Source organism: Rissa tridactyla, chromosome 6 (genome assembly GCF_028500815.1).
Source record: "Rissa tridactyla isolate bRisTri1 chromosome 6, bRisTri1.patW.cur.20221130, whole genome shotgun sequence".
NCBI lineage: Eukaryota > Metazoa > Chordata > Aves > Charadriiformes > Laridae > Rissa > Rissa tridactyla.
Window position 1 is genome coordinate 30,922,559 of NC_071471.1, and position 23,321 is coordinate 30,945,879.

At 41.7% G+C, this 23,321-nt stretch overlaps 1 protein-coding gene across 1 annotated transcript; it reads left to right on the forward strand.

The window, feature by feature from the left end:
• The first annotated feature begins 6,294 nt into the window (after nucleotides 1–6,294).
• GYG1 (glycogenin 1) lies at nucleotides 6,295–21,805 on the forward strand. The gene is made up of 7 exons (XM_054204968.1): nucleotides 6,295–6,452; nucleotides 10,107–10,242; nucleotides 12,070–12,244; nucleotides 12,624–12,786; nucleotides 16,562–16,688; nucleotides 19,840–20,059; nucleotides 21,004–21,805. The coding sequence occupies exons 1-7, from the start codon at nucleotides 6,446–6,448 to the stop codon at nucleotides 21,172–21,174; spliced, it is 999 nt and encodes a 332-aa protein (XP_054060943.1). The 5' UTR covers nucleotides 6,295–6,445; the 3' UTR covers nucleotides 21,175–21,805.
• Nucleotides 21,806–23,321: the final 1,516 nt, after the last annotated feature.

The following is a 23,321-nucleotide window of genomic DNA, read 5'->3' on the forward strand; positions in this document are numbered from 1 at the left end:
CATAAGAGAAGGCATTGTCAAACTAATTATGCCTAGCTTCCTAATATAGCCACAAAACATTTTCAAGAAACCCACTTCATACAGCACATACTGCAAGGTAGCTACATCTGACAGCTATTGTAACTATGATGGAGAGTAAACTTAAGGATCCAACTTTTAACACAGGGATATTTACTTGGAATGATACACCTGAGATCGCAAACACACCCAGCACAGCCAAATGGATGCTGTAAAGATGACACAGCAAGAAGTTGTTTTCTGCAGACTTTCAACAGAAAAACAATCACCTGTTTCTGGAGTGGAATTTATAGCACTACAGCACACAATCACTGTGAACGAGGAATTCATAAGGCTGACTCATTAGCACTCCTGTTCACCAGATGCATTTCTGTTTATGTCCAGCCTAAGTATTTTTCAGCAATGTGACAAGACCTCTGTCCTTCATCATGTATGACACTGATTTTAGCAGAGAGACAGGGTTTAACACCTACAGACCATTTTGCACTGCAATGGTTTTGATAACAAGGACTTCTGATCAACATCTTGTAACCTTGACTAATGACGTTTTTCTTGCGCAAACCTGAACATCCTAAGGTAAAACTCCACCTAAAGAAGACCTTACTAATTAGCCCTCAAGCACACTGGCACACTTGGGTCAAGAACCCAGGAATGTGTGCCTCTAGGCTCACATCAGCCTGCTCTGATGAGTACAAGACCTTGTCAGTGAGGTCAGGTGTGGAAGCCGTTACACCATAGATCTGCATTGCTGATGTTCTGTGCACTCCTGAGGGAGTCATGTAAGAAAGACCAGTGTTGCCTGAAGCAATGGTGTCATGCTGAAACAGTTTCTTTGAGGTCAATTAAAACGACCTCCCAAGCAACAATGTTAGCACAAACTGCAAACTGTCTTCCCATTTAATCTAAATGAGCCCTATAATCTTCCTCCATAAAAATGGATGTGGTAATAGTTAACTGCTCAGAGATGTGGGATTAATGCTCATATAGGCTTTTGACAACTATAATTGCTGAGCATTATTGTTAATGTGTCACTTCTCTAGTAAAATTCTAGTCCTAGATAAGGACTCTGGGTTTGTCTATTTCTGAGAGAAGGAGGCTCAGGAGCAACCTCATTGCTCTACAGCTTCCCAAGGAGGTGATGTGGAGAGGGGCATGCTGAGCTCTTCTCCCTGGGATCCAGCGACAGGATGCCTGCAAATAGTTCAAAGCTGCATCTGTCAGGGGAGGTTTAGACTTGACATTAGGAATAATTTCTTTACCCAGAGGGTGATCACACACAGGAACAGGCTTCCTGGAGAGGTGGTCGATGCCCCACGCCTTCCAGTGTTTAAGAGGCATTTGGACAATGCCCTTAATAATTTGCTTTAACATTGGGTCAGCCCTGAAGTGGTCAGGCAGTGGGACCAGATGATTGTTGTAGGTCCCTTCCAACTATCCTATCCTATCCTATCCTATCCTATCCTATCCTATCCTATCCAATATTGATGCTATTATACTTCTTTAGCTATGACAGTGGTTGAAGCATCTATACTTAATGATATCAAGGTTTTCCAAAAGGGAGTAACTGAATTACTTAATATTAATATTACTTAATATTACTTAATATTACTTAATATTAATCAGAAATTTCATTCCCAGTATATCAGCCTGATTGTTTTTTTTTTTTATTTTCACATAAGATCAAAGTTAATTATATGGCCTAAACTGGAGGAAGTACTAGCTTGACATTCAGCACAATTCTAGCATGGAACTTGTTGTAAGTCTGAGCAACTTGGTGGAAGTATTACCACTGCTGCTTCTCAAATCCTTGCTAGAGTCTCTGCATCTCAAAAATCTGCATCTCCAGGATGCATCTGCTAATTTGTTTCTTTCAAGTATGAAGAGTTTTAGCGCTTCCTGTAGTAAGGAATGAAATGCATGTTAGATGAGGTACTAGAAGTATTCTGTGGGAGAGTTTAAGATTCTGGTCAGCACATCTGTGCAAGTAAGAAACTGTAAGACTGATTGTTACCTACTGAGGCAGTAGCACCTACAGCTTGGATACGTGACTGGGACTTCCCTGGACAAATACGGAGCAAGACACGGACTTACGGTTTTTAGTCAAGTGGTAAAGAAAGAAAAAAAAAGGGAAAAAAATACGTAGCTGCATTGTCTGCCCTCAGCATCATGGCAAATGAGGAGTGGAACTGCTTTCTGTTCCCAGCCACATGTCCTAATCAGTCGGTCTTGTGGCCTCCCATCCCAGAAGAATCACTAGTAAAGACGAGCAGACAGAGATGGAGCTCCGGAAGGCAGGTTAGGAGAAAAACATACATACACTTGCCTTGTTTAGGCTATTTGCCAAAGGAGAAGAGAGTTGTGAAATCATTTGTACGTGGTTCTGTGTTCTCCAATAATATTTAAAACTTTTCGTTAAGTTTAAGAAAGCAGGGAGAGGTCTCAGCGTTACTAACTTTTAACAGTTTTGTAAAGACTGATGAGAGAGGTGACCATTTCTCCAATAAGAAAAAAGATTCAGCATCAACTTACTTCTTAATAGACGCCAGGTTATTCCTGCAACCAGGAGAAAAGCTTCTATTGTAGCTTGCATTATAGACCACTAAGAATCAAACCAAATGATACAAACTGAAAGAAACTGAGACCTACTTGCTTCACGGCTTATAAGAGTATTTATTTTATCATGTTAGCTAGAAGAAAGTGTAAGAATTCCTTAAGCCGCTAAACCTGCTCACTGCCATGTGGTAACACACACCAAGCAAATGCAAGATTAACAAGACAGAGCCTAGCTTTTCAGAAGACTATCACATTTATCTATCAGGTGGATTTTTTTGAAGGAAACGAGACCCAAAATATAACTGGCTCTGGGACAGGCAAAGAGGATGCCCATTAGGAAAGGACAATGTGAAAGGCTGAAATAAACTGGAGTGACAGCATAATATTTTGATTTTTCAAATAGAAACACCAAAGCCTTTTCAGTCCTATTGTAATAAGTTACTTTATATGGAAATCCTAGCACTAGGAAAAAATTGTGCCAAATTTTAAAATTCTATGTAGACTATTCTAAGTTCTCAAATAATAAATGTCCAGTCTAGCTTCACAGTAAAATCAAGGTAAGAAGGGCTTCAAAAAGCAGAGGGGATGACCCAAACCAGGTTTTGTCATCAGGGAAGCTTAAGACAGGGCAAGACAGCAATGGCAGCACAAAAATGGAATCAAACCTCTCAGTATAGTCTTGAATGGGGCTATATTCTTTTTATATATCCAGCTACGCACTTGTCGTGGAACTCTTTCCTAACCAGACAGATTACCATTTCAGTTGCAGTGTTGTAAAAACTGAATTCCAGTACTTTAAACTTGGACTGAATGCATGGAGTCGACCATTTTTCTCTACTTCTCCAGGTTTTGCAGAAATAATGTTTTATTCTGAAACTTTCCCTGCAATGTTTTATTAATTTAATGGTTGGACTCACTGGGCACATTTGCAAAATTATTAAACAGCTTCAGTGTAAATGGCTAATTAAGTGCTTTAGAAGTTTACACTTAACACAGTCCAGTTACAGGAGTAGCAGTTTCTGTTATTGCTATGTAAATCCTAACTGTACTTCAAAGCTACTCCTTAGGGTTTGGTGTTTTCAAATGTCTTTTCACCTAAGTTATAGACAAGCTCCTACTAAAACACTGTTACTCAGTCATTAAAAGTAGGAAGTTCTATAATGTGCAATAGTAGTTTGACTTCTGTGACATGAACTGTGATGTAATATTTAGCTGCATGATCACAGGCTCATTTTCCATAGGACTTGCACCTCGTTCCGTGCTCCAGTATTCACCTAATGAGCTGCTGTGCAGCACTTTGTCCATCCTTTCTGAATGCTGTCTCTTTACCAGTAAAATCTATTCCTCCTTCATCCTCACCAGATTTTTATCAAGTTCTACAGCGTGCTGACAAGTAATACAGTTTCCCTGGGTTGTTCCCATCCTCATATACTTATCTTTCACCTAGTCTTAAATTTATCCTCTTCCATCAAAATTGAGGCCAAGCTTTTCTTTTCTTGGCTTGTCCTAGGCTGAGATGCTTTCCCATCTTAGCCCTCATCTCATGAGAGCCTGTTCCAAGCATTTTATTTTTTTTTTCCCTCTATCCTCATGTCACATGATCTTTTCTTCCATTTGATCTGGAAGCCAATGGGACACCTGATTATCTCTCAGGTTCTTCCTGTGATGTTTCCCCTCCAGGCTGTGGGGAAAGGAGTTCAGTGGCAGGGACATATATGCAATCCAGTCATATCAGGGAACCGCAGAATTTACAGTCCATTCAACCACTAACATCTGAAAAACTGCAAACAAGCACGTGCAAACAGCTGTGCACATAGGGCTGGGGGAAGCATTGCTCTGTCTCACTTTCAAGCTTAACACTGACAAACCTAGGTGGGTTTTTTTTATTTTTTTTTTTTAACATGGAAACCAGAAAGGATGATGCTCTTTTGCGCCACTCTAACATAATACAAAGGAAGAAGGGGGAGGGGGGGGGAGAAGGGAGAAAGGGGGAAGGGGGAGAGGGCAATCACAAACAGTGTATATTCTATTGTTTTCTCTCAAAAATTTGGCAAAGCAACAAGCTAGACCCAGCTGAAACGTGCTGGCTAAAAATTTCTCAAAACTTTCATCTGAGACACAAACAATGCCCAATACCATCACAGAGAAAGTCTGTCAAAGCCATGGATACCCGAAAAAGGGTTGTATACCGGAAAAAAGTTAGTAATCCCTACTCACATACAACATCAGCAGCATTGCCTATAATTATGATTCACGCATTTTTATGCAGGCAATGTTTTATAAATTACTGGTATGCTCTGAACGCTTTTTTTTTTGTTGTTGGTCAAGAAGCACTTTGCTGATTTTGGTAATTTTAAACATAAGTAATTTGATTTTAAAGCAGGTCTACAAAAAGTGTCTCAGCTCAAACATAATTTCCCATATTGGGGAAATTTGGAGGTGGAATGTTCTTTGTACATCAGTTTGCATTTGAGGGTTTGTTTAGTTTTTAAATCCTTTCATGACAAAGCCCATTTGCTATTTCAGGTTAGAAAGGAATCCCCTTCCTAACAGACTTTCCTCAGTTTATCCTGGTGAAAAAGCAGGTATAGGTCATTGTCCCGAGGAAGACAGTGGATAGCAGAAAAGGAGCTGGTGGACACAGAGTTTAACACGAGCCAGCACTGTGCCCTTGCTGCAGAGAAGGTGAACGGTGTCTGGGCTGCATTAGGCAGAGCATGGCCAGCGGGGCGAGGGAGGGACCCTTCCCCTCTGCTCAGCGCTGCTGAGGCCACACCTGCAGGACTGTGTCCAGTGCTGGGCTCCCCGGTATGAGAGACAGGGACGTACTGGGGGGAGTCCAGCAAAGGGCCACAAGGACGACAAAGGGACAAAAAAAGCATCTCTCCTGTGAGGAAACACCTGAGGGAGCTGGGGCTGCTCAGCCTGGGGAGGAGAAGGCTCAGGGGGATCCCATTAATGTGCATGAACCCCTGCAGGGAGGGGGCAAAGAGGACAGAGCCAGGCTCTTCCCAGTGGTGGCCACTGACAGGACCAGAGGCCACAGGCACACAGTGACACACAGGAGGGTCCCTCTGGACATCAGGAAACACTTTGTCACTGTGAGGGTGACAGAGCACAGGCACAGGTTGCCCAGGGAGGTGGTGGAGCCTCCATCCTTGGAGATATTCAAAACCCACCTGGACATGGTCCTGGGCAACCAGCTCTGGGTGGCCCTGCTTGAGCAGGGGTTGGAGATGACGACCTCCAGAGGTCCCTGCCAACCTCAATGAGTCTGTGATTCTGCCACTCTTTGGACTGCCTCATCTCTTCAATTGGGGTGTCTTCTCTATGTCTATGCCCTCCACGATCTGTCATCATCCTTCCATTGCTCAGTTTTGAACAGCAGGCCCCAGCCGCTCGCCACAGGAGCACTGCCCTCGGCTGCCATTTTGCGTCGCGCACGCGGCTCACGCCGCCCGGCACGTGCCGACACGCTCCCGCCTTTTTGCTCCGTGTCCACTCCCCCCACCCCCCCGCGGGCCTGGGCCGCCGCCCGCACGGCGGGGCGGTCCCCAGCCCCGGTCACCCGCGGAGGCGGCGGGGGATGGTCGGAGGGGGGGTGAGGCCCTCCCGGTGCCGCCCCAGGCCCGGCCCCGCGCCCCGCCCAGGGCCGGCGGAGAGGGGGGGGGTGGGGGGGACGTGCCACCGCCACGGCAGGGCATGGCGGAGCGCCCGCCCCGCCGCCACGCGGGGATTCCTCGGGGCGGGGCCGCCGCCGCCGGCCGGCCGACGTACGGCGCGTGGCCCCGCCCCTATATAAGGGGCGGCCCCGGGCGTAGCGCTGGGAGCGCGGTCGCCGTCGCAGCTGTAGTCCTTCTGTGGAGCCGGCGCCATGGCAGGTCAGTCAGCGCCGCCACGCCTCCGCCGGGCTGCCGCCGCGCTGGCCGCTCGGTCGCTTTCGGGCGGGGCGGGCGGCGGCTCTCGCCAGCGCCCGGGGGAGGCCCACCGTGGGGGGAGCAGGTTCGGAGGGCGGTCATGGTTCAGCGGGCGGTCGTGGTTCAGCCCCGCTTCAGGCCGCTCCACCTCGGTACCCGGCCCGGGGTTCTGTCCCCGAGGGGGGGCGATGCGGCGGGGAGCAGGAGGGTCCCGAGAGGCCGCTACGGGGCCGCATCGCTGGCAGGGGAAAGCCTGTCCCTCTCCCGAAGCGCTAACGGGAGAGCCCGGCCTCCGGGCGCGTCGGTGCTCCGCAAGGAGTGGGTCCCCGCCACCGCCTGGCCGCTCTCCATCCGGGTTTGCTTCCCTGGAGTTGTCAGCGGGGCCGACCTCACTTCTAGGTCCGTGAGGCTGCCGAGCCCGGTGCTCTGCCCCACGGTGCGCACCTGGATCAGGTGTGCCGGTCTGGCTAGGGATCCTGCACCTAAACCGTGCGGTGTCCCGGTCCTCCCGAGGAGTAGGGAGCAGCTGTGAGCCCGGGTTGTGCCTGTGAAATGCTGCTGGGGAAAAGCTCTGAAACACCTGGGGCAGGCACTGCTGTCCCCCACGTGCTGCCACATGGAAGGTCGCTCCTAGCTCAGGCTTCCAGCGTGCTCTGAGGCGTGTGAGGGCCAGCGCAGGGCTTTTGTGTGCAGATAGTGTAGCCTGTGAACAGGGCAGCCAAAGATGCCTCCAAAGCAGCTTGGTTTTGTCTGGATAAATCAGTTGTGAAGCTGTGTGACTGTCTCACGTTCTCTGTGTTTTTGCAGCCATGCTATTACTAATAGTTCAGTGTGTTTCAGGTGTAATGGTGACTGCTGTGTGACCATCACCTACTGTGGAGGAAGTGTTTACAGAGGATGGGAAGGGAGTCCCACACAGCTGGAGCATTTGTGGTTTAGGTGGAATGGACTAGACTCCTGCAGATGTAACTTCCATGTTAAGCAACAACTGGTAGTATGGACTCATACAGATCGTCCCACTGTTCTCAGCACTGGTGAGGCTGCACCTTGAGAACTGTGTTCAGTTTTGGGCCCCTCACTACAAGAAAGACATTGAGGTGCTGGAGCGTATCCAGAGAAGGGCAACAAAGCTGGTGAGGGGTCTGGAGCACAAGTCTTATGAGGAGCAACTGAGGGAACTGGGGTAGTCTAGCCTGGAGAAAAGGTGGCTGAGGGGAGACCTTATCGGTCTCTACGCCTACCTGAAAGGAGGGTGTAGCAAAGTGGAGGTCAGTCTCCTCCCAAGTAACAGGTGATAGGATGTGTCTTCATGTTGTGCCAGGGGAGGTCTAGATTGGAGATTAAGAAAAACTTTTACACTGAATGGGTCATTAAGCATTGGAACAGGCTGCCCAAGGAAGTGGTTGAGTCACCATCCCTGGAGGTATTTAAAAGATGCGGTGCTGAGGGACGTGGTTTAGTGGTGTTTTTGGAAGTGCTAGGTTAATGGTTGGACTTGATGATCTTAAAGGTCCCTTCCAACCTAGATGATTCTATGATTCTGTAACATGTTTGAATGTACTTTGGAGAAGATATGGAATAGAATGGAATTTATTCAAAACTTAGGAAAGCTGCACCAACTTGGATGCTCTACAAGTTGCCAGTATCCTCCTCTCAAGCAGTCATGAAGTTTCCTACTGCAGTTGGATATAATAGCGGGCTTCTTAGCCTTTACTCCATCATTAAATTGACTTTTATTTCTCCAAGAACTTTGTGTGTGAATACTCAGTTTCAGTTAGATGAGGAGACATGATAGAAGTATACCTGCTAACAGTTCAATGAAAAAGACTAGTCTTTCAGTTGCAAGGTCACTTTAAGAATTAGTCTTATACTGCTGGGGGGACAAAAAAAACCCAACAAAAACAAAACAACCAACATTGGGATGAATGCTGGGCACAATACCACTTTGTCTACTCTGGATTTCTAGTGAGCTGTCTGTCAGCATAGTGTGGCAGACTTCTATTTATTGAGTAGTTGAGGAGTAACATGCAAATTAAGTCATGAAAAATGCTGCCCTATTAGGATGGTCACACCACTTGAAATGCTATGCACTTGCCATTTGTAAAGCTTCAAAGAAACACAAATTGTTTTGTAGATTTGCTGAATTATATGAACTATTACAAATTGGTAGCTAAAATGAATTGGAAAAAATCTTTATTCCTGGCATTGCAGAAGCTTTTTGAACTTTGTAATTGATGGCTGTAATCTAAATCCCTTGGGACTAGTTGGTTTTGCTGCTAAGCAAAATAGAAGGTTTTGTAGCTGCTCTGTAGAGCTTGCAAACCAGGTTTGCAGAGCTTATAGACAGCTATGGTACATGACTTTCTGTTGTCAACTGTTAAAATAGTATTAAAAAGATATTGATGATGACTGTCTCACAGGCTGAGAAGCTGTACCAAATAACAGTCTCTCTGAAAGTAGAGTAGTCAGTATTTTAATCTTGCTGCTAGACTTGATAGTAAGCCTTTAAGTGCCCAGACCCCTCACTTTCAATCCTTATCTAACCTAGTTAACAACTTCTGTAAAGAAATCGCAGTTGGTAAAAAAAAATTTGAATGTGAACATCGACTCTTAAAATTCTTAGGGAGAAAGCATTTTGTTGATGGTGTCAAAAATAGTTTGGTAGAAAAGAGCACACTTTATAAAGCGCTGTAGCTTGGAAAGGAGTACTACATGGTGATAGTTAACAGTGAACTGAAGAAGCTTAGAAGTTACTTGTTTGCTTTTGTCAGTCCCACCCTGGCAGTTTAAAACAACATGACAATTGAAAGAATGCAAAGCCTGTATTACATGGCCTCAATAAGCAGTATATGGCAAAGTGATCCGTTTTAACCTATTTTTAAGAGAAGCCGGAGCAGAAGATTATACTTCATAGCAACAATCCAACTTTATATCTTTTTTGCTTGATGAACAAATACTGTTGCTGCAAGTCTTAAATTGCTAATCATATTACTGGTTACTTCCCACTTAAATCTTGCATTCTTGTGATAGAGCTGCAGCCATGGATTGCAGAACAACTCATCTGCAAAATCCTGAGCTAGCGAAACTTAATACTGTTGTCCGAAATCTAATTCAATGCTTACTTTTGTTTGAAAATGAAATGTAAGTTTTACACAGCCCTAACTTCAGGGTTGAGAACTGAACCTAGAGTAACTTTTACAAAGTTCTACTGTTAATAACTTTAGACTGAATGCAAGCTCACTGACTCCAATACTTTGAGCTTAAAACCAGTATAATAGTGGCCTAAATAAGGCTCTTTAGACCTTTTGGATTGTCTCTAACATTTGGTGTAACTTTTATAACCTGTGGGCAAACTGGAATTGGTTTTCTCTTGCAACAATCTTGATTTTGGTTGGTGTTTTACTGCATTTTTCAATGTGTCATGTTACTAATAGCAAGTATAGCTATGCAAGTATAATCTGCTTTTTTCAGCCATGTAGGTAGGCCTAATATGCAGAGTTAAAGGGCACATCTTAGAGGTCTCACAGCATGATTACCTAACAATGCTAGGTTTCTAGTAGATCTGTCTCAGAATAAGAGAGTGGATTGTGCTAACTTGACCAAGTTCATTTCTTCCAGACCAGTCTTTTGTGACTCTAGCCACAAATGACTCCTATGTGAAAGGAGCGCTGGTACTTGGTTCATCCTTGCAACAGTACAGAACAACAAGGAAGCTGACTGCACTCATAACTCCTCAGGTCTCAGATCCTATGAGGTAAGGTCACTTATATACCTCAAACTGCTATGGTTCCTGCTGATACGAAGGGTGAAAAACAGAAGTTAAATTCATTAATAGTAACCTTCCAAAACTCTGGAAACTTAACAGCTAAGCTTGCAGAATTCCAGATAGTAGAAGTTGAATTCTGCTAAGTTCTTCAAATGTGAAACTTTTTTTTTCTTTATTCCATAGGACGAGTTAACAAATACTCTGTAGTTAGAGCACTAAACTGTGACTTGATACTTTCATAGTCCTAGTTAGAAAGAACTGTCCAACAATATGATATCATATGTGTGTTCATTAGCACTGTGTGTATGCATGTGGAGGTGGGAATAGGGGATTGGTGTTTATCTTGCACAAGCATTCTAGACTGAGATAATGTAACATAAGTTCTCTTGAAATCTAGCAGATGCTTCAAATTTTATCAGGAGAGAAGAAAATGCATAGAACTAAAGTAGCAGCAGATCAACAAAAGCATCTAAGGAGGTCCCCATGGTACAACAAATGAAATTAATGGGCAGCTGCTTCCTACAGCCTCTCTAGAATAGTCTCAGTGTGGAGTGGACTGGGTGTTCTTTCCACATGCAAGAGGAGCGTAAAAAAACAATTAACTTAATAGCTACATGAACTACAGATGATAGGTCAAGATTCTCTACATGGGGAAGCTCTTCTGAAAATACCTCTCCATTTATAGAGATGGTAGAGAAATGGCTCAATAATAAATGGAGCGACTCTCTCTGGAGTCTCTTGGCAGCTAAATGGCATTATCAATATAAAGATGTTACATATGGAACATCCATTCTAACCTATTAGGTGAGTGTGCTCTTTTAAGATGAGTCATAAATGTGCTTATATGTAGTGCAAGCCAGCTAGTACTATGCCCTTAGGCCAGCAATACCTTACCTACCTTGTGGTGTAACTGGAACTTGCACTTCTCGCTGTATCTGCTAACAAGGTATATCTTAAGTTCAAAAGCCACTCTCCACAGCAAACTGTCAGTATAAAGACAGCCTTGTAAATGAGTTTTAGAACTCTGCCTTACAAGCTCTGTGGCTCAAATGATAATTGCTGAGCATTCAAGATACACTGCAGAACAGTGAGACTAAACAGATGCTTCATATTTTATGCAGTATGAACTCATTAACCTCTCGGACTAATGGTAATGCTTTACCATCTAATGCAAAAATCGGATACCTGCCACAGAATCTCACTATACTGTCTGAAAGTTCAGGTGTCACCCTTAAGCGAAGATGGTACTGGGTCAAAACACTGTTGTACCCACAGCCATGATTAAATGAGTCTTTAAAACTTTATGGGATAAAGAAAGTTTTAACTGGGTCTAGTCAGATGTCCCTAACAGTCACAAATCCAGAACAGTGTTGTCACTAACTATTGCACAAACTTCTGTTCCAGCTGCTTAGGATTCAGCTACTGTCCTGCTCAGGCTCCTCTAAGCAGGCAATTAAGAAATGGGAAGCTGTTGAAGTACTGTTAACTTGCTAAAAATCAGAGTCTGTCTGAAAAAAAGTTGAGTGGAAAGTTTGTACTACGTAGCCATGACCTACTGGACTTGGTAGCAAGCCCTGTTTGTGGAATAAAAAACCCAAAACATCTTTGTTCCCTAAAATGTGCCTGCTACAACCTAGAAACCTTGAGGCACGCAGGTGTACCTGTGCATTCTAACACATGCAGTCAGGTCTTACTGATGACTTAAGAAATACTGCCAGGTTCCCTGTTATTCCACTTCTCTTTATGGAATCTGTCATGTGGTCCGGTGCTGGAATAACAATAGAGCTAAATCTTGGCAATTAACTCTTTCCCCAGGAGAGTGCTGGAAAAAGTTTTTGATGAAGTCATATTGGTAAATGTCTTGGATAGTGGGGATTCAGCACACTTGGCGTTAATGAAAAGACCTGAGCTGGGTGTCACATTAACAAAGCTTCACTGCTGGGAACTGACACAGTTTTCAAAATGCGTTTTCATGGATGCAGACACAATGGTAAGTGGTTGTGTCTCATGGTACCTCGTAATGACCTGGTATGGGGGTTGCTGGATTTTTTCTGTGGGTTGTTTTTTATTTTGTTGTTCAGGGCTGGTTTTATTGGGTGGGGGGGTTGTGGTTTTTTTTTTTAAAGGAGGGATAATAGAGGCCTTCTCACTATTTGGACTAGTAACTAAAAATGTATGTGCCTTTTTCATATAAATTAGTTGTAACATAGTCTGTGGGGACTACCTCCATAAAATTTTGTCTTCCATAAGACAAGAGCATCAATATGAGAACTTTCATGTCTTAAGGTGGATGTCAAAATCCATTAAAATGTGATACCCCAATTCCTAGCCTAAAAAGCAGAAAACTTTTTTATCCCTTTTAAAACTAGGTTTTGTCAAATATTGATGAGCTTTTTGAGAGAGAAGAGCTTTCTGCAGCACCAGATCCAGGTTGGCCTGACTGTTTTAATTCTGGAGTTTTTGTTTACCGACCTTCCATTGAAACATACAATCAGCTGTTACAGTTTGCCACAGAGAATGGCAGCTTTGATGGTATGTATTAATTTGTATTTCAATATAAGTTAGACCAAAATGGTAGTAGTGGTTGGGATGGCTCAGTAACTACGTATGTGCCATGGGGACTCCGTATGATAGAATTCTGAACTCAATGTATTAATGACACAAAAATTATTTCCCTCTCACAACAGAGGCTATTATTACAATTTGTAGTAAAACTACTTCTTTCAGACTTCATGAAATAAAACCCTAAGAGTTTGGCCTCCAAACTAGTAGCTGTAAGCATTAGCAATGTAGAATCATGTAACAAGAAATCTCAAGCAAGCACAATGCAGGCATTAGTAAATGAAACTGCAGTGCTATGCTTCATGCATTCCTAACATTCATTGCTTGAATATTCTATGCTAACTCAAGTTGCTGTGGAAAAAATAGTACTGATGAACTTGAATGCTGCTTCAGAGAAACAAACACTTGAAGATGCAACTATCTCTTCACATGCTGTGTGATAGCTTCGTGTCATTATAGGGTGGTGACCATCTCTTTCCCAATATCAAGTGCATGTAGCCTTGGCTGCTTCCCACTATAGGTCACTTGGGATCAGCCACTGTGCCAGACTTAAGCTTGAGAAGCCAAGTCCTGCTGTCCTGTAAGACTCCTAAATCTATTACCATTGCAGTAAATGCACACACTGCTTGAAGACTGCTATAGCAAAAGGCTTCTGAATGACTGTAGCTGTCTCCTGTCACTAAATTTCATTATGTAACTACTGTGGAACAAAACAAAGTCTAACTGAAAAAGCTACAGATAACTACATAAATAAGATCATAAAATGGAGCTCTTAATAGAAGGTAATTAGCGAGCCTGTTGACTTACCTTTCAGTAGTTTGTAAAAAAGTAAATTTTCTAGATGTCAATTCTAGTCTGCAGAATAATCCCTGTTACTGTGTGGACTCCTATGTGTGGCCTCTTAAAGAACAGTAGTTGCTGTTGGATGCTTAATGAATAAACTCTAGTGAAAAGGAGTACTGCAATCTAATGAAGGGTCTGTCTGTACCTTGCTTCTGGCAAGGCAGCAGTTGGTAGCTCTGGGAGAGCTCTCAAATGTTGGGTGTAAACTGATCACCAGCTACAGCAAAAGCTGTAGTATGGTACTGAACTGTTGCTTTTTTTTTTTTTAAAAAAAAACAACAAAACTAACACATCCCAAACAAACCCACATCTTTGTGCAAACTGACCACTGAGTAGCTCCAGGAATATCTGAGACTTGGTCATTGTCTCCTCTGAGCTTTGTGCTCGACTGCTAGCAGACCCATCTTCTAGGTCTAAGGCCCCTGTCCTTTAACAGAACTGTGTCCACAATATACTTTCTGACTTGAAAGCTAAAGCCACACAATGGTGAAACTTCCTCAATGTCCTAAACATGAAGCAATTGTTGCAGCTCTTAACAGCAAAAACAGTGAATTAATGGTTCAGGTATTAAATTTCTAGAACTGTAATTTGTACTTCAGCTTTAAAATTTATTCAGTTTTTATTAAACGGTAGCACTGATCTGAGTAATGAGACCATGGAGACTTATTCTGTCTGCTGAGTTCATGAACTCAGTTGGGAGAAAGGGGATTTAAACTTTAAATTGATCTAGATAGTAATAAAAGTTCTTAGGAAACTTTATAAGAGAAATGTCTGTGAAGGGTCACTGCCCTTAGTGGGACACTGGCATGCAAACTCAACAAGCTACCAAGCTATGTATAATTGAAGTCAAGCTCTAAGCCCCCCAGCTGCAGTAGTAGTAACTAGGAAACGCAAGGCTTCCTGGGATATCTCATGTTTATAACAGCAGACAGATGACTCCTGTATAATGGTGTTGTCCAGAAATGGTAGAGTGATAGCTACTTATGTAGACAACTACTTTTTCTGTTTGAACTTTACCTTTCTATATAATGAGGAATATATCATGCATAATTCTAGATGCCATCTAAAAGTGGGTGGGGGGGGGAAGTTTGCGTTTAAAATAAATCTGGTAGTACTGATACCTTAAAAACACTGCTACTGCTTCAACAATTTTCTGGCTCTTTAGCCTGGAATTTTAAATGATTGCTTTTACATATAAAGACATAATGCAGCAAGACTGTATCTGTAGATATGTTGCTAATGTAACTACTACCTGATTCTTTCACCTTATGTCTAAGGTCAAGTTTATACAACAAGACTACTATTGAACTCAGAACTAGGACAGCTAAATGCCACTTTCAGTGGCTGCTTTGGCACAAATGCATGCCATCTGAAAAAAAGCCAAGTATGTAAAACAATCTGAGTGGGAGACAGTCCTATAGAATAAGTTAAATACATTGTTGCTGCCCCTTCAGTTATGAGCTATCCATTCTGAGAGGGCTTCCCAGACTTCTGTCTCATTTAGATCATGTCACTGTTAACATACACATTCTTAACATGTCATTAAGTTAGAAGTTATAATGAAACTTTGAGTAAAGACCAGAGGACTGGCCTGATTTCTTTGACTCTTATTCTCTTGTACAATTTCTTCAAAAGTGCTTTCCTCCCTTTATGGGTTGAGACTCAAGTCAGAGGCTTGAAGTTACCGGACTGAATCTCTAGGCAATTTCTCCCTCTGCAATCTGCATGCTTGCTGACAGCTGTAACAGGATACTTAGAATTTATGTTTGCCAGTATCCTGTCCGTACATCTAAGTTTATGCCCAGTGTCTAGATACTTCAGTTGCAAAAAGCAAATTCTGCTCAAACATCAGTGAGGGTGTAAATGTTAGTTCTGCCTTAAATCTAAATGCAGGTCAATTAAAAAAAACTGAGTCAGAGACTGAGTGCTTTAGAAGAATAAAGATTAAAATAAAACACTGCCTCTTTTCTAACTATGCATTTACCCTCTCTTAGCAATGCTAGTTGTGAATACAGTTATAGGTGGAGGGAAGACAGCAAATGAAAGTTGAGGGATTACCTTCAATCTCCTTCATAAGAGGAACTGTTAGCACTTAAAGACCAAGTATATTCACTGCAATAAAGAATGAATGGATATAAATAAGTAACTTCTCAGTAGCTTTGTATAAACTAGTCTGCTGTGGGCCGGATGCTGGTTTGTTTAGCTACTCTACTACTGACATACCAAACCACTTCAGACTCATCTGACCTCATTACAACCTCTGCTTGCAAACTAAGAGGTGACCCCTCCCAACAGAGTAGTTGTTACCTTCACTTAAGGGTTAGTCAGCAGCTTTTTAGTAAATAACTAGGAATGCCTATTGCCTGTTAAGGAATTTGCTGAAGTTTTACTAGAGTAGTCACCAAGACTGAATGTGCTTTCCTGATCTGATCACAGGTAGATACATCCAGGGCTGTAGCTCTAACAGACCACTGATACTGCAACTCTGGCATTGATGTTGATCATGCATCTGTAAGCATAAGTAATAAAACAAATTTTTGGTACTTGATCTTCTGAGCTACAGCTTTCCTGAAGTTGAACAGTACTCAATTGTCAAGTCCTGGGTTTTGATGCCTTATACAGCTTGAACTTAAGCTGTAAAAGAAATTGACTTTGTGAGCAGCTATATTCTGCTATCTTGTAGAAAAGTAATCCCACACATACTTTTTCATTCTCTGCCTTTTTTGGATTTTCAAAGGCTGCAAGGTTTACAGGGTCGTTCACAAATAGAACTCTAGTGCTCTGTGCCAAACTCCTACCAGACATGACAACTGCATTACCAACACTTAATTAGCATAGTGATTGAAAAAGATCGTAAAACAGCTATTTGATGCTTGTAGCCTATTAATGCTTTCTCTTTCAGGTGCAGATCAGGGGTTATTAAACACCTTTTTCAGCAGCTGGGCAACAACAGACATGAGCAAGCATCTACCATTTATTTATAATTTGAGCAGCACTTCTGTATATTCCTACCTTCCAGCATTTAAAGCGTAAGTTCAACATTCTAAGACAACTTTCAGAGCTTATATAAACTAATTTATTGTAATAGAATAAACAGGCTGTGATGTGAACTTACACAGTTTTTTCTAAAGGGAAACTATTTTCACTAAAAGAAGGTATAATTTTCTTCTTTTTCAAAAAAAAGTTTAATAAATTAATACTAGTTAAATGAATCATCTCATGATTCATGCAGACAGAAAGGTGTATCTGTAGCTTAAACAACTCATCCCTGGTGGTAACACCGAAGTTGATTTAGAGTAAGCACATTTGACAGGTAACTTGGAAAAGGAAGAACCACTACTCCAGTATGGGATACTGTCCGTTACATCTCTAACCAAAGGTAGTAGCTCTTGAATCAGCTTGAGCTGAATTTCAGCATGCCACTGGTGATGGTGTTTCCTACCTACATAACGTGCCCTTTCCTCACGCAAATTACTTAGGGTATTTAACAACCAGTAGTTACAGTTCATCTAATCAATCTATACCATTCAAATAAACATGGTGAACAGAGACTTGTGTAAAGCTATAATTCTCTCCCAACAGTCTTTCTAGATCTCAGACAGTTCCTTAAGTAATAGCAAGATGGAACAAAGACTACAGCCAACCATCATATCCTTGCAAGCTTCCTGTGTAAGGAAAACAACTGTATCCTCCCTAGCTAGCAGTATTAGATTTGGCATGTGAGTAAACAGTATCAGTGACAGGGTCAGTCAAAGTGTTACAATAAACACAGGAGGAAGCAGGGGAAGCTGAAATGTTACACAGAAACTCTTATTCATTAAGAGCTTCAAAAGCGGGGAGGGAAAGTACCAATTGCATAAAAACAATCTGATCTCCGAATGACATCAGGTTACTAGTGTCTAAAACAGCAGCTAGCATAAGCAGGACTGTTGCTGGCTCAAGATCAAACTATGTCTTGTGATCGGAATACCATCTGAAATCCTGTCATGCTAAAAGCGGAACACTTATTTAAAGAAATATATGCAAGCCTAAGAATGACTAAGTAGTTGGACAGCACTCGATAAGCTAACATCGATTGTAAAGTGTGTCCTCTTTCCATGGCTGACTGGTTGTTAAATTTACAAATGACGTTGTTGCCACAAAAGACTAAGTGGATCTGTGGGCTCCTGACAAAAATTCCATTTAACTGATTGAATCAATTGCCTAACTGAAATCAGCAGATGTTCAAGACCAGAATGCTGGAAGTCCAGCCCTTTTTAAGTAGAATGCCCTGCTTGACAGGTGGAACAACTTCCCCTGGTTAGATCAGCAGCTACATGCCTGATAATCAGCAGTTGGAATAAAGTGAAATTTAAACCTACTGACATCAATAGCTAAGTTTTTTGCAGCTTTGTACAGCGAGACTAGATTTCACAGCAGTCCCAGTAATCCTTTTTCCAAAGGAAAATGCCAATTCATGACAAATGCTCTCTAACTTCAAAACATTGATGAAGGACTTTTCTGGGAGATGGGGAAAGACAGATTAGTTGCTGAGGCCAGTGTGGACATAAAGCTTCCGAACAGTTGAGCTTAAATGTCAAAAGAAAGTATTGCAGATCTAGAAAGTATCTAGAAAGCAGACACTGAAAACATCGTAGAAGCCTGTCATCTGTCAACCGTTGTACAGGTCTTAACTGGACAGACTACTAAGAATACGCTTCTCCATTTGCAGAAAGTGTAACATAACACTTAGGCATTCTCTAGCTTAAATAGCCTTGATTTTTAAACAAGGACAAGTTTCCTCAGAACAGCAGCAGCCTGAGATGAAGAAAGCTCAGGCTGTTAAGTAGTGCTGTGACAGCCACAGTAGTCCCCTTATGTTAAATCTTGACACATGGAGTTGAAAGTTAAAGCCCAGGAACTGACCTCTAGAAGACAGAATTTTTTTTTCTTGCAATTAGTGCAAATACTAGACCTTGTTTCACACATGCATAGGTTTTCATTCTGCAATAAGATCAGTTGTGTTCAAAACACTGAATGTAAACACTTAAATACAGTCACGGATCTTGTAATAGTACAAAAAACCCCATCCAAATGCATATTGCCTTGTTTCAAATATTCTAAAGTTTTTGAAACACACCTGCATAGTCTGCATATGTAAAACTCCTTAAACATTGTAGTCCTGGTCAAAATGACCAAGGTGTGCTTAACAATGTTAGACAAACTAGTTTGGCATTATTGTTCATTTTAATCATATTATGTTGATAAGAAATCCTAATATGTGATGAACTAGGTGAGACAGTTGCTGTTACTAGAGAGCCTGGTATTGCTTTTTTACAAATCTGAATCAAGCTGAACTCTAGTTCTGGAACCATAGAAGAATGAATGCTGTTTCTTTTAGCGTTCTTTTTACTTCAAAAGGGGTGTATCTCATCTATGCTCTTAATGCAAAAGAACATACTGGTAACATTTGAGGCAAAGCTAAAAGTCCATATTGAAAATGAAGTTAAAATAGTTTTAAAAAGAAACAAGTGAAAAACCACCACCAGAAAACGCACCCATGGCTAAACTAAGGTTATTTAGAAAATAAGTGGTGGTTGTCTAGCAAGACCCTGCTGCACCAAGATCAGAAGGCCTCTGAAATGCCTAAGTTATACAAAGCTATTATTTTGCAGGGAGGCAGCCTTTCCACAGCAGGGCCTTCCAATGATCCTTTTCTATAGGGCTATAAGCTGAAAGGGTAACTGTAACGCTGACCCTTCTCTACGTAATGCTTGTAATGCCTAACTATCTGGATCTCTGACTTTGGAGTAGAATCTTTTTCACTTTTAAAACCAGTTCCGATTGCAACGGCTGCTTGAGACTGCTCTCTCCTGAGCTATGGACACCACTCTACCTAAAGACTTGAGTTGGCTGTAAGTACTTAAATAGCCCAGACCATTAGGTTTTGGCTGTATTCTGACTAGTGTAATGTAGAATTCCATTTGCATTTTTTCTGTTGTATAGCGATGCTTTCAGTCCCAGTAGGTATTGGCAGTTTGATCATTTAGTGTTTAGCCTTCTAAATATATTCATATTCCTGTTTTTTGGACACCTACAGAAATTGCAGGTTAAAAAAATAAAAATTATGACTGCCAGTCAAAACTCTTGTTTTCTAGACACCCCCACAAACTGTGGGTTCTAACGTTTTCTGTCCAACAGGTTTGGTGCAAATACTAAAGTGGTGCATTTTCTGGGAAGCATAAAACCATGGAATTACACGTATGACTCCAAAACAAAAAGCATAAAAGGCAACATGGATGACCCTAAAATAGTTCACCCAGAATTCCTCAACATGTGGTGGGACATCTACACAGCTGATGTTTTACCACTACTAGAACAGCATGGAATTGTTAAAGAAAGTATTACAGGTGTAAGCATGGTATGTCCTTTAATATTTTTGTAGGAACTACCTAAGTATGGATGACAGGTTCTTTACCATTCCACTGATTTCTCTTCCCTCTATCCATCTCAAAGCATGGGTGTGGTTTAGTTTGTGGGACGCAGGGGTTCTTGGTTTTGTTCTTTTTAAGCTTGGAATAAATACTACTACAGCAGATAAGCATGCTATAGTGGTCTTGAATGTAGCTGTCTGCTTGCCTAGAACAGTCTGTCTAAGCAGCTAATGGTGCACCAGAAGTTATACTGTAGCAACTTCTTTAATATATATACAGAGAAGGGTCCTAACTCTTAACTGTGTTGCAGCTAGTAAGGTTCTCAAGCAGAAGAACCCCAGTTCAGCATGCAATATGTACATGTAGATCTTGCATGGTGAAACAAATCTAGGTAAGCCTGGGATAACTAGAGAATGAACACTTATGTAGACTGGCAGTGATGCATCCCAATACTTACCAAAGCCAAAGTAATGCTTCTAACTCTACTTCTCGCTCAGAGTTTAGTGGCTTGCATCTGACTGGAGACTTCATAGTCTTAGCTTAGTACATAGGCCAGTTTAAGTTCTCAACCTTTCTAAGACCAAAGTTACTGATCTTTTAAGATGTGCTTTCTCTTGTTAATCTTACATCTTTCTAACAAACTATTTGCAGCTATCGGGCTTGGCCTATACTCTGGCTTTCTCTTGTGGCTTCTGTAGAGAGGTATGAAGAACTTAAACTTTTCTTCTTTTTTTTTTTCTTTTCTCCCTGTCCCTGCTAACTTCTGTAACTCTGCTTTGTTATTTTGCTAGGAAAGCTGCACAATCCCTGCCCATTGGCAATGCTTGCTGCTGCGCATGAGAACATCTACTTCATTGTCCCATTCTATACCTTGTTGCTCGCTTTAGCTGTGCAAAATATTTCTGTATTTTTACTCTGCCTTTCCTTTTAGGCAGAGGTTACAGAGGCAGTGTCCCACATATCACTATCAGCATCATCACCAGTATTACCAACCGTATCTTCAGAAGAACGCAAGGAACGGTGGGAACAGGGCCAAGCTGACTATTTGGGAGTGGATTCCTTTGACAACATCAAGAAGAAACTTGATACCTACCTTCAGTAGAAATGCCTGTCTCAAACAGTGGTGATGCAAGGACTTGTTCCAGAACTAACAGCTAGAAAGGTGTAGATGGTGGTCAGTTACACTTGCTAGTAGCTTGATGAAAAACTTCTTGGCTGAAGGCCTCTGCAGTGCTACAGATGAAGAATGAGCAAAAGCTAGGAAGCAGAATTCCTTGGGCCACCTATAACTGCCCAATTTCCAATTCTCCCTACTAGATAAAACCAGGTATTTTCAGCTTAAATTTTCTTCTGTTGTGATCAATTGGCTCAACATATTCCTTGAAACTGGGTTTGTTACCTCACCTCATTAAGGTGGTTAGCAGTGATTCCTTTGCTTGCTGTTTTAGAAGTAAAATCTTATTCATGGGATTGCTCATACACTAGAGTGGTAGCCATTCTGCTTTACCAAAAATGTATTAATGACACTGGGATACATACAGATGTAACAGTAATAGCACTGCTTTGCTCTTCCAGTCACAATTGCACTGAAGTTTTGACCAGGTTCTTACGCACAGTGCCTACAGCATGGCAGAATGCATTTTTCAGTTCTGTACACTATGGGACTAGTAAACTGAGTTTTATCTGTTACTTGCAATGTTTCACTTGATACAAAAATAAAAAGTTGTCATGCATTTCTGGCTTCCCTAAACTCTTGAGCAATTAAAAAAAAAAGGGAGCTCTGAAGCAGTCCAACTAAAATATTCAACAGATATAACCCCTGAGCTTTGCTAGGGCTACTCCAGCTATCATTAGCAAGTGTCCAGCTTTTAGCTCTGTAATTATTTACAGAGTATACAGTCATTTGCAAGGGAGCTGTTTAGAGCCAATCCCTTTATTAGCTTGCCCTCAGCCTAGGACAGAGCAGTGGAGGAAGCACCTGCTGAGGCTACTCACATAAGCAGCACAGAGGGATTCTTGCAGTGACTAAAGAAACTCATCCCTAACGTAGCCCTGTATGCTGTGAACTTGTTTTTAAACACAATGATGATGCTATTAGTTTCGCAAAGAAAGGCTAAGTAGCTGCTCACGAAGAAAGACTAAGTAGCTGCTCAAGTAACTAGCTACTATGATTAGGAAAACTACTCTTTCCATCTGCAGACAGTAAAAGAAAGTGCTTTTTTTTGCCACAGTCAGGCTACACGTTGTATTCTCAGCAGTAACAATACCACAATAACAAAAGCATGCTGAAGACAGATGGAGATTAGCTGTTCTCCGTACTAAGTTTCAGCTCTGTCCTGTAGCCAGAAGTCTAAACAGAACCACATTACTTAGTGTTCTGTCTTTGACAGCTGTACTCTGTACTAGTCCAGAACCACTAAGAAAATATTTTTTCATTATTTCCTGATAAAGGAGGATTTTGGCACCAAGCTAGTGAGGGTGATAAACTTTTAGCCTAGAGATAAAATAAACAATCAACAAGCTCTCACCCTTTGCTGGTAAAGCAGAAGACAGAATCTGGGTATATGAGTTAGTTTGTTTCAACTTGTTTTCACTACTTAATTGCTCTAAAATTCCTTGATCACCATTTAGCAAAAAAATCTAAAGATTAGGTCCAAACCAAAGTAGCTGGTAGCCATTTAGAAGTACATAGCAGCTGAACTCCTGGTTGTAACTAACCCTTTCCTGTGTGGGTTTTTCTTTTGCCGTGTTGTGGTTTTTTAACAGGTAAATTTGAAGTTGTGTGAAAGCAGGAGGGATTACTGGTTACAATCTGTAGTGACAAAAGTATACTTTATCCAACAAGTACAAATATTGGAGTTCTGCATGCTCACAAAATACTCTATGGAAAAAGGTAAAATACTCTTTTGAAGACAGCAAAACAGTCTTACTTTTGCTCCCCTTGTCTGTATTCGTAGTAGAGAATAGGCACGTTACCTCTTTTTAAGCTTAATTGGAGAGAACTGAAAGTGTAAAAGCATGAGACTATACCAACGTGAAAATCTGGTTTAACACGTAAGTTTTGTTACGTTAATAGAAGAAGATAAGGAGAGATGCTGAATAAGATGACAACCTGCATGTTTTGGGTTAACAAATATAGTTAGTAAAGAAAGAAAACCTATGAAACCATTCTGTCCTAGCCTCTGTGACTCATACTATGATCAAGTGTTTACCCACAGCCTCAGGAAAGCGAAAGGTATGACATCTATA